Source organism: Pteropus vampyrus, unplaced genomic scaffold (assembly GCF_000151845.1).
Source record: "Pteropus vampyrus isolate Shadow unplaced genomic scaffold, Pvam_2.0 Scaffold287, whole genome shotgun sequence".
Lineage (NCBI taxonomy): Eukaryota > Metazoa > Chordata > Mammalia > Chiroptera > Pteropodidae > Pteropus > Pteropus vampyrus.
The window spans coordinates 727,367-739,750 of record NW_011889068.1 but is presented as its reverse complement, the minus strand read 5'-3'; the positions used below and the strand labels follow the sequence as shown (position 1 = coordinate 739,750).

General features: G+C 34.9%; 1 protein-coding gene across 2 annotated transcripts in view; it reads left to right on the top strand.

Moving 5' to 3' along the window:
• Positions 1-12,384, top strand: part of RNF19A (ring finger protein 19A, RBR E3 ubiquitin protein ligase) — a 62,281-nt gene that overhangs the window by 36,051 nt on the left and 13,846 nt on the right. For both annotated transcript variants that reach the window (XM_011376181.2, XM_011376182.2), the window contains one exon: positions 10,988-11,196. In XM_011376181.2, the coding sequence (XP_011374483.1) occupies positions 10,988-11,196 (209 nt within the window). The remainder of the gene's footprint in view (positions 1-10,987; positions 11,197-12,384) is intronic.

Here is a 12,384-nt window from a genome sequence, read left to right as displayed (position 1 = left end):
TGTTAGATTTTTCTTGACTTAATTTTTTTTCTTGTAGATAAATAAAAATTTACTGACTATTACTCAAAAGAAAAAAATTTTAACCTGTCAAGTAATTCATTCATTCAACAAACCTATCAATTGCATACTATGTGTCAGGCAGTGTTTGGTATTAAAGGCGGGAAACCTATCTTACTCATTTTTATATTGTCTCTGCACAACATATTCACTTAACATATTTCAGAAGGAAAGGATAAGATGGTAGAGTGCAAGATTTAGTTGTGAGCAAAATTGATTTTCTCCATCCAGTTGGAGAATTTTTATTTTGGTATTATGGATGAAATGATCAGGGATTTTGTTTGGTTTTGGTGGGGCAGTCATTTATATAAATTTACATGACCCTTTGAAAGGCACCTTAATATGTGCAACAGTAGGATGTGTTCATATTGGTGTGCATAAGTATTCGCTAGTCTTAAAATCTAAAGGTTATATAATACATTTGCCTCGTTTTTTTTTAATTACAAATACTTTTTTTACCAACATTTAAAATAAAATAATTTTGTCAACAGCAGCCCCTATTTATAGAGCATTTACTTCATACAGTTAATTGTCAGAACTAGGAAGAAACAGTCATATGCTCTTCAAGAATTTCAAAAGCCATAAACACTGGATATGATTTAGCATACCATTAGTAAACCAGAGGTTATCTGTAAGTAAGAGTTTGGAAGAACCCAGAACTTCCAAGAGACAAGGCTGGAATGTGAGTTTAATTTATCAAATGACAATTTCAGGATTGATCATCTGAATCATGTCCATTATTAAAAGCTTGTTGAGTAGAAAATTTTCAGATTGCATCTAGCCTATATTCCATAATTTCATTTATTTATATTTTTTAAATAGTTTTTTTGTTTGTTTTTCAATTACATTCTGCAGGGAGTATTATATTACTTTTAGGTGGATAGCGTGATTTATACATTTATATAACTTACAGAGTGATCACCCTGAAAAATCTAGTACCAATCTGACATCATACATAGTTATTACAATATTACTGACTGTATTCCTTATGCTATACTTTACATCCCCATGACTATTTTATAATTGCCAATTTGTACTTATTAATCACTTCTCCTCTTACACCCTCCTCCTAACCTCCTTCCTGTCTGGCAACCATCAGAATGTTCTCTGTATCTATGAGCTTGTTTCTATTTTATTTATTTTGTTCTTTTGATTCCACATGTAAGTGAAATCAAATGGCATTTGTCTTTCTCTGTCTGACTTACTTCACTCAGCACAATACCCTCTAGGTCCATCCATGTTGTTGCAGATGGCAAGAATTTCTTTTTTGGCTGAGTAATATTCCATTGTGTGTGTGTGACCTCTTCTTTATTCATCCATTGATGGACTCCTAGGGAGCCTCCATATCTTGACTATTGTAAATAATGCTACAATGAATATATGAATTCATATGTTCCTTCAAAGTAGTGTTTTGGGTTTGTTTGGATAAGTATCCAGAAGTGGGATTACTGGGTCCTTCTTTGCCTCTTGTTTTAGCCTTTGTTGTAATATCCATTTTATCTGGTATACATATTGCTAACCCAGCTTTTTTTCTTTTATTGTTTTTCATGAAATATCTTTTTCCATCCTTTTACTTTCAGTCTGTGTGTGGCTTTCAATCTGAAGGAGTCTCTTGTAGGCAGCTTATGTAAAGGACTTGTTTCCTTATCCATTCAACCATGCTCCTATCTTGATTGGAGCATTTAATCCATTTACATTTAAGTAATTGTTGATAGATATATAGATCTGTGATCTGTTTTTATTCCTTCTTCCTCTTCCTCTTCCTTCACCTCCTCCACCTCCCCCTCCTCCTCTTCTTCCTCCTTGACCTCCTCCTCCTCACCTTCCCCACCTTCCCCACCTTCCCCACCTTCCCCTTTACCCTCTCATCATCCTCCCGCCCTTGTCTTTCTAAGATTTCCTGTAATACTTGCTTGGTGATGATGAACTTTGGTTTTTTCTTGTCTTGGTTGTAGGTCCTTTTTATTGATTTGACTATTTCATGCTAATCCATTCTGGCTAGAAAAGTTTTTGTTGAGAAATCAGCTGATAATATATGGGAACCCCCTTGTAGGTAACTAATTGCTTTCTCTTGCTACTTTTAAGAGATTTTCTTTGCCTTTAACCTTTGGTGTTTTATTATGGTATGTCTTGGTGTGGGCCTCTTTGGGGTTCATCTCTGTGCTTCCTAAGCTTATATACCTATTTCCTTCACCAGGTTAGGGAAGTTTTCCATCGTCATTTCTTCAAATAGATCTTCAATTCATCGTTCTCTCTCTTTTCCTTCTGGTACCTCTATGATGCAACTGTTGGTTTGCTTGATGTTGTCCCAAATGCCCCTTAAACTAGCCTCATCATTTTGGATTCTTTTTTCTTGTCACTGTTCTGGTTGGGTGTCCTCTACTACCTCCATCCTCTAAATCACTGATTTGATCCTCCGCTTCTTCTAATCTACTGTTGATTCCCTCTAATGTATTCTTTATTTCAGTTATGGTATTCTTTATTTCTGACTGGTTCTTTTTTGTGTTTTCCATCTCCATTTTTAAGTTTCCTATCTCTGTTTAACGTTCTCACTGAGTTCATCTACTCTTCTTCTAAGTTCATTCAGCATCCTTATAACCAGTGTTTTGAACTCTGCATCTGTTAGATTGCTTGTCTCAGTTTTGTTTAGTTCTTTTCCTGGAGCTCTGTTCTGCTCTTTCATTTGGAACATGCTTGTCTCTCCATTTTGGCTGCCTCCCTGTTTCTGTGTATTAGGTAGGGCCACTATGTCTCCTAGTCCTAGAGTGGACATATGTAGTGAGTATCCTGTAGGGCCCAGTGGCACAGTCTTCCCTGATCACCTGGGCCAAGTGCTCCAAGTGTGTCCCTTGTATAAGTCGTGTGTGCCGTCCTGTTGTAGTTGAGCCTTAGTTGCTGTTTGCACATCAGTGGGAGAGATTGACCCTCAGGCTTATTGGCTGTGAGGATTCACTGGTGAGGGGCAGACCATACGAGCAGGATTCAACTGAGCAGGGCTCTGGTTCCTGCTGAGTCTGCCCTCTGAGTGTGTCATCCTCAGATGCAGTCCTGGGTGATGCTCCAGCTGGTCTGAAGCAAGCCACCAAGTGTGTCAGACCCGGGGCCTCCTGGGAAGGGTTCCAGCAGCAGCCTGCGCCCCGCCCAGGTCCACCTGGCAAGAGTCACCAAACAATTCACAGATGGCTACCACTTGCACTGGGCTTGGAGGTGCCTTGAGAAACCAATATGCAAACCTAGGCCAGCTGCTGCTGGTGCCAGGCTTAGGGCTGCTCAGCAAGAGTTATGGGGCATGGCAAGGCCAGATGCTGTTTGTTTGGGTTTTGCAAACCTTTGAAAAATTTTATGTAAATCCACAGCATGAGCCAAGACAGGCCCTTTAAATGGAAGGTTCACTGGAAGCAACTTGGGTGCGCCTGCAAACTAGATAGGGCAGAGTCTCAAGGAATCACCAAGGCAGTGCGTGCGACCAGTGTTGCCAGCTTGATGGAGACTCAGATATGGCAGTGGCCTGTGTCTGCACACTGAGGAGAGGGCCCAATAAAGAAACAATGGATTCTGCCAGCACTTCTGTCTGGAGAAATCTACCCCTCCAGCCTTCGCCCTGAGACCAGACAATTCGGTTCCTCCTCATATGTCCCTGGAGCCTTTCACAGCCAAGATATCCCTCACAATTCTCAACCACCACACAGGTGTGTGACTAGCCTATTCTGCCACTTCACCCCTCCTACCAGTCTCAAGATATATATCCCCAGTTGTAGGACGTCTGTTCAGCTAGGCCAGGCAATTCCCAATGATGGTGGTTCTGTAGTTTAGTTGTAAATTTGTTGTGATTGTGAGAGAAGGCAAACATAGCATTTACCTACTCTGCTGTCTTGACCAGATCTCCCCACAATTTTAAATGAGAAAAGTAGTAATATGTTTTTTTGTTTTGTCTGTGCAATATATAATATGTTTTGCCTGTGCAAATCCCAGTCATTTTTCACAAGTATCACTAGTACTTAACTGTCCACCAAGGATTTCTCTATAATATGAAGCAATAAAAGTATTACCTAGTTATTTAATATTTTAGGAATTCATTAGTATTGTGAAGGACTCAGAGTTACTATTCAGTATCAGATGTGAGTTATTCTCTCCTGTACTGCAGGAAACTTGTACTATAAATATAAATAGCAAGATAATATGTTAAAGATACTGGGCCAAGGTTGGCTGTGCTTTCAAGTATATGGCAAAAGCAAACTCTGGGAGCCATGAAGAGCTAAACTCTCAAGAAAAAGATAGGAAGAAAATAGAGATAATGAACTTGAGCAAGAGACAGTATCTTGTCCAAAGAACAGCTTAGATACAATTGTATCACTTTTGGTCCCATGGATAGCTGCACATTTTCACTGATGCAAATATGCACATTCATTACAGTAAATTTCAGGTTGGATAGCAAATTTCAGGTTTTAAAAAAGCTGCTTTTAAATCATCATGGCAAATACTTCTATAGTGAAAATTCAAATAGTAAGGAATATACCTATGTATTGTTTTTTATCTGATTTTCTAACTATCCTTTCTGGAACCGTAGGGTAAGAGGTGCTTCCCAAGTGCCTTTAAACGTTTAATAACTTTAAAAAGTCTGAAAATGATGGAACAAATGAAAAAGAGTCTTAAACATCACAACTTATGGCCAGAAGAGATCGAGACAATAAATCCAGGGGCACAGGCTTTCTGGTCACTAAATATTAGGTGTACTCTCTTGTGCTGGATTGATTGATCATGCCATCATAGTGGATAATATCAACACTATCAACCTAATAGAACACAGTAGACAGGGCTGACACAGATTCTAGTTTGTATAAGAACTTGATTTTAGGGGAAGGATGCCAAACCAACTGGAAAAGGATTGATTATTCAACATATAGAATTGTGAAAATTAGCACATAAAATTTATATGTATACTTTGAAAACATAAAGTGCTACGTGAGCCATCACTAAAGTTTAGTTATACTTAGCATGTACAGACCTGATTTTGAATCTCCATCCTATCATGTTATAAGGATTGAGACAGATTTTTAATGTTATTACTAGCATAATTCCTAACACACGGTAAGCGTTTAACTCTCTTCTCATTTAGAAAAAAGTGCAGCTTGCTGCCAGCGTTAATTTAATATCATGCGTAGGAATGCTACATTTTCTAAGATTTGACATTTTCAGCGATCAAGAATTACTATATTTTGTAAATGCAAATACCACTACTAAAAACAGAATGCTATAAATAGAATGATGTCATTTGTTTCCAAAGACTATCAATATACTAGAGTGATGGGAAAATAATAATAAAAGCAAGCTATTTCATGGCAAACTTTGGGGGTAAGGTTAGGACTGTAATCCACGAGTAATCTTGGGGTAAATGCTGCAGCCGCAAGCACCGCCACCAAGTATTCTTGGGGCAAACAGGAACTGGGTTAATAGCTCTTATCATTCCTCATCTCCATTTTTGAAATTTTTATTTTTTATTTTATATCAGTCATTTAAGTATGTAACCCACCTACATACCAAGTACCAGAGATTTAATAATGAACAAAAAAACAAAAATCTTTGCCCTCTTGGCACTTAAAATCTTTGGATCCACAGAGGGACATTTTTTATTTAAACTCAATTTATTATTTAAATCTGACATAAGGAATACTGGTAATTACCTGACTGTTTGGCAGTTATTCATAGAAATGCTTAGCCAATAGTAATAGGATGATAGGCATGTATGTAGTATTTAAGCCCTTTCATAGAACAACACACTTGAAAGGCTTTTTTCCAGAAATGCTAAATATGAAATGACTTTTTCCTTCTGCACTTTTTATTTATCAGTATGACCATTTTTTATGTCTGACATCAATTTTACTTAAACACATAGTTTTATACACTTTGAGAAATAATGCCCTTAGCTCAGAGTAGAAAGAAAACCTAACCTAGCTGCTTTTTGGAGATCTCTCAGGGTTTCCCATCTAACATCCTTTCTACTCTTCTGCGGGCCAGCACAGATTAAACTGGTTTAAAGGACAGTGTTTTTTGTTTTGGTTTTTTTTAAAAAAAAAAAAAAAACCTTTTGACACGGAGTCTAGGAGGCCAAACCTGTGTGCTGTTTATTTAACCAGGGTAAAGTTAGCAAACCTACTTCCAGAAAATGCTACTCTACATAGGTTCAGAGAAAAATCCTGCTACGGCTGAGAAGAAGAATTGGGATAAGAGACATGTAGGCGGGAAAGCATAAAACCTGTGTTGCATAAAAATATCGATTACCTTCCACCTAGGAGACCTGGTTTATACATTGTCTAGACAGATAGAAAAAAGTTGGCATTTTAGTTTCTGTCAGCATTTATTTCAACTAAGACCACCTTCTACAAGCACATATTATCCGTGTCATTTCATGTGAGTGCTTCTAACCTTGTTGGGGAACTTTTAACGTTAAGAGGCATTTATTATACTAGAATATAATTAATGATTTAATGTCTGTGAGCCACTCAAGGGCAGGAAAACAAGTGTTTTTTCTTTGTAACCACAGAGTAACCCCATGCTCAGTAAAGAATTGTTTAATGAACTAAACTGACTATATGCCTCTAACATAAATTATATACCCTAGGAACATTAAACTATTTTAAAGCAATGTAATCAACTGTAATCAGGTTTGTGTAGCTTCAAGTTGATTTGCTGATGTTTAAATGGCTCTAAAGAGTAAGTTATTCTGGTGTAGGATAATGTTCATAATGGATTTTTTAAAGGTGGGGCCATAGATATAGGGACTAAATAATATGTATGTTTAGAATTCTTGTTAATATCTGCATGACTTTCATTCTCATCCAGCAAAGAAGGGTTTTAGCCATAACTTGACTGTCTTTTGACATGCTGGAAATGCTTTTGGAGACTGACCTTTTAGAAATTTTATACAGAGAACAGATCCAACTTTGATTTTCTCTGGAGGAAGCAAGCATGTGTGCCTTAGAAAACAGCAGGTTTTGTGTATAGGGAGCCATAATGAGTAAACTGTATTTCAGGGAGAGGTCGTAATTTATAACTAGTCATAAACTATATGTATTAGAATAGACATTCATAAAATTATTCTAAGAATCAATAGCTTCAGCTAAGTGAGAGTTTGCTCTTTTTAATTCTTTTTTAATCATAAAATTAATCTAGGTATGTTTAATGGCGTTACTTCATGTTAAACATTATTAACTGGTACTAAGATTTGTTGGTGGAATTTTAGGGAATCAGTGAAAACAACATTCTTCCCCTCACACCCTTATTAAGAACCAAGGTGATAAAATACAACACAGGGGACATGTCAGCTTTAGTGGTGGCTTTAGATTACAGCCAAAACGGCTTACTAACACTCCACCCCTAAATTAAACAGACTTCTCCAAGTAGTGTGGGCCGTTCTCAACAACTGTAGGCCTCCCCTGCAGCATGTGGGGGAAAGCAGATCCTGAAAGGGAACCAGAAGATGAGCCTCACTTTATCTAGACTTTCTCCCAAGTATATTAAGTCACTTCTTTTCCACTGGAATAATAGTAACTTCTTGTAAATGGAAACATGAGACTATTGATTTTAATATAAAACCTGACTGTTCCCCTTAAATGGATCAAATAATTTTGATATTTCCGATTATATTTTCTTTGTTCGTAAAAACTGTGTTAAAGCCTTATGCTTTTGAGAAGGGGTTCTCTTGGACTCCTAGATAAACTTTCTTTGTTCTTTTTTCTTATTTTTTAATTAAAATTTTATTGGGACTATTAAATCTTCCTTAGGATTATAGTTCATGTTAGGTATGGTATGTTTGTTCTTCTTGTTCCTTCATAAGGAATTTGCTATAGATAGAATATACCACCCTGACTGGTACCCCTCCTTCCTCAGTGTTATCGATAGCCTAAGTTGCGGAACTCTAGTACTGTGAAACTCTCTTTAATACTAACCAAATTTTCATGAATGTATATTTTGAAGATTGTAAAAGGATTTTGTCTAGTAGTTTTTCTTATGTTAACAATTATTGAGTGCTTATTGTGTATGTGTTCCTAATAATAACTGGTTAGGTACACTGTATAATATATCAAAGAATTAAATGTACCTAGCATTCATATACTCTGAAAACAGAATGTTAGGCCTCTTGAAGGTGAGTTTCATTGTGTGGGGAGCCAAACTTATTTTCCACTAGAAAACAGCTCTCAAGATATAACAAGCAAATGGTAAAACAAATACAAAATACTTGCTTTAAAGAAAAATTTCAGAAGTCTCTCTGCTCTGGAGCATTAAGTATTATTTGGGAAAAGAACAGGCTCAGCAGAAGGTCACAGACATAAATGAAGAATACTAATTAACTAAACATGTCTGGCTTACAGCATACACAGATCTTGGTTTAGAAGATACTTCCATTTCCTTCTATTGTCCATTTTTTTAACTCAAGTCTTACTGTCTCTCTGTCTATTCAGCGGAAGGTCTTTGGTTACTTGAAACGATTAAATCTTCCTACTTAGGCAGGAGTGGAGGGATAGGAAGAAAGCGAGGAAGATATGAAGGGAATGAAATAGGGCAGTCTTTCCAGAAATATTTTCTGTTCACTGGATTGTTAACAGGTGATCTGTAACTTACATAAAACTATATAGGTAATAAGTGGTGGAAGTTGAATTTGGACTAAGTAACGTAAACTTTTCTTCCACCTTTATAAATTGTGACTGACTTAAAAAAAAAAAATGGTTAGTGTTAGCATTGTCCCCTGTACACACACAGATTTCTCTATTCTGTCCCTCCTCTTCCCTCCTTCCTTCAAGAAAAAGTAGAATAGAGAAGAGGTTAAGAAAAGAAGGCGCCTTTCTTTTTCACTGAATTTACTATTTTAAAGACTGCTTTAGATTATAACTTGATAGAAATAAAGTGTAGAGTCTTCAAAGATTTGTTTCTTTTTAGTGAGTCTGCAATGAATAAACCCTCGGGAAAATCTTAAAGCTCAGGGAAATGAAACATTGCTAAATTTCCTCATGTTGATTTACATTGCTTTTAATTCAGTCGTGTTTGAACGTATTTATCTAGACAGTGGTAATTGTAGAATTGGTCTATCAGAAATAAAGTGGAATTTAAGATGTAAAGTTTAGGTTTAAAGGTAAGATAATAAGAGAACAGGTCCAAAAATGGAAGAACTTCTTGACTCTTAAAATTTTGCATAATTACATAGATTATGTAATTTTAATAAATTTAATAAAAATCTGATATTTAAAATTTTTAATTATTAAATACTTAAAATCTTTTTAATTATTATTTAATTTTTTTTTTTTTTTGCCAGTAACAAGAGGAGCCCTGAAAAGTCCCCCTAATTTCCAGGCAAAAATGTTCAGTATTTACAAAGCCTCTTATTCATAGATAAGACTCGTTTGTTTTTCTTTCAAAGAGAACCAGAAACCCCTAGACATTTTTTAGTTGAAAGTTTTATTGAAATAGTATAGATTCATGTATAGTTGTAAGAAATAATACAGAGAGATCCTGTATGTCCTTCACACAGTTTGCCCCAATGGTATCATTTTGCAAAGCTATAAAACAGTATAACAACCAGGATATTAGCGTTGATACAGTCCACTCATCTTATTCAAATTTCCCCAGTTTTGTACTTATTTGTGTGTGTATGTGTGTATTCAGTTATATATCATTTTATCACCTATAGGTTCTTGTATCCACCACAGTAGTCAAGATACTGACTAGTTCCATCACAACAAATATCCCTCATGTTGCTCTTTTACAAATACATTCACTTCTGCCCTTCCCTCTGCTCTCCCCCATCCCATCCCTAACCCCTGCCAACCACTAATCTGTATTCTATTTCGAAAATTACATCACTTCAAAATGTTATATGAGTGGAATTATGTAGTATGAAACTTTTCAAGATTGACTTTTTTCACATATTCCCCAGAGATTCATTCAAAGCGTTAAGTGTACCAGTACTTAATGTTCTCAAGTAGTAGTCCACGTTTTATATGCACATAGTTTGTTTAACCATTTACTTGTTGAAAAAGGACATCTAGGCTGTTACCAGTTTGGGGCTATTAGAAATAAAGCTACTGTAAATATTTGTATACAGGTTTTTGCGTAAACATAAGTTTTCATTTCTCTGGGATAAATGCCCAGTAATTAGTGCCCAGAATTTATTTTAAGTCAGAAATTTTTTAAGTGCCAAAAATATTAACTCAGAGAATAGATATTAAGACTAGTCATGAATCTACTGTTCTCAGTCTTTTATCTGAAGAAAAAAAAATTTCCTAATTGAGAAATTCAAGTTTGTTGGTGGGAGATTGGCACCAGAGACTACTTTTATTATGCATCTTAGAAACAAAAAATAAGAGAATATATGTAATCAATATAAGATAATCACAAACTTTATGAATTGGCATGGTTTGCCATTAACTGACAGGTGTAGCTGATCCATAGTCATGATATTTTTTAATTTTTTTATCTTTTTGATTTTAAAAGTAACAGTAATTATAAAAGTCAGAAATGTATACATATATTAAGAAAATTAAAATACCAGGAAAACTGCTCTTAAGATTTTTGGTATATTTCCTTATGGTCTTTTCTATGTGCACACAATACTAATTTAATAGAATTTTTATAAAATTGGGACTATATATACAGTTTAGGTCATAAATACAATTTGGTATCCTTGTTAAAAGTTCAAAGTCAGAAGTTAAAATTGAACTCTAAAAATGCTTTTTAGCCATTTATGCCTTCATTTGTGAACTGTTTATTTTTTCCCACTTTTTATATTGATGTGATAATGTTAGGGCTCATGATAGTTTGCTCATGCATAAATAGAAAACTTTTTCAGGAACAGCATTTTAAATTGGATAATACTTTTACTTAATGAATATCTCTTATTTTATGTCACATTTTAAATCATTTTTCTTGTTCTTTCAAGATATGCTGTGATAGCATTTGGATGTGCTAGTTGTCCAAAATTAACTTGTGGGCGAGAAGGCTGTGGAACAGAGTTTTGCTACCACTGTAAACAGATTTGGCACCCCAATCAGACCTGTGATGCTGCTCGACAAGAGAGAGCCCAGAGTTTACGTCTGAGAACCATACGTTCTTCATCCATTAGTTATAGTCAAGAATCTGGAGCAGCAGGTATTTATGTCTAACTTTTTCAACAAAATATTTGACATGTACAGAGCACTACTTATTTTAAATAAAAAAAATAGAATATTCAGTTTCTGTTATCATCTGTTCTCCTTTCAGTTTTCAAGTGTTTTACATATTAGCATTTTTGTCCCAGAAAGACTCATTCTTTCCTGTGGAAGATAGGAAAAATTTTGTCAAAAAAAAAGGAAAAAAAGAGTAATAATGCTTTATATTAACTGATGGCTGAAGATATTCCGAAACTGTTGTCTATAAAGGTGTTTTATGCAAAGCTTAACAAATATTTTAGATAAAATATTAATTTCAAATATATTATCTTTTGATTATTTCCAATTGTGTAAATATCACTAAATTACAGATTTAATATTTAGAATTCTTTTCATTTATATATTTTGCGAAATACATTTTTTTACTTACAAATGTCTCATCCAATTCTAAGATCAACTATTCAAAATCATACCTTAGTGAGGAGGACACTAGGAACTTTGTGTCTTTGGCCAGCAATTTAAAAACTACCTGGGGCTCTATGCATGAGCAATGTATACATCTCATAAATGTCAAAATGAAAAAAATATTTATGAACATCTTAATGTTTTTTAATAAAAATTCAAAGAGTTAATATTTCACATTCATAGATTTTCATTTTTATTGGAATTTTAATCATTTTTAGAAAAATTTTCACTTTCTCACTGACTTTAAAGGGAAAAACTTGGAAAATATAGAAATTTATCAAGAAAATAATTTATATTCCTACCAGCAATGTACTGAGGTAGTCGTGTACTTTATGCTACTAGAAAAAAAATCTTATTTAATATTTAAAGTTGAACTTAAAAGTAAACATTTAAAATTAAATTTTAAGTTCAACGTTTAATACTTTATATAATATACATGGATTTACATGCTTGTTTGATGACAGACTTGTTTCTATTATTTTTCCTTAAGATTTGGTGTAGAACTCAAATGTATTAGTAATATTTTATAGATGTGGGTCCAGAAGCAATTCAGAGAGGACCTGAGTATACCTAAACTGTCCCCTGTTGAGTCAGCTTTAGCCTTTCAGTGGTTCACTTGGAAATAACATCCCTCTTCTCTAAGTGGAGATGGGTATTCATTGGTTACAGGACACACAGACACATAAAGTAAGAGAATGGACTCTGGAATCAGACTATCTGGATT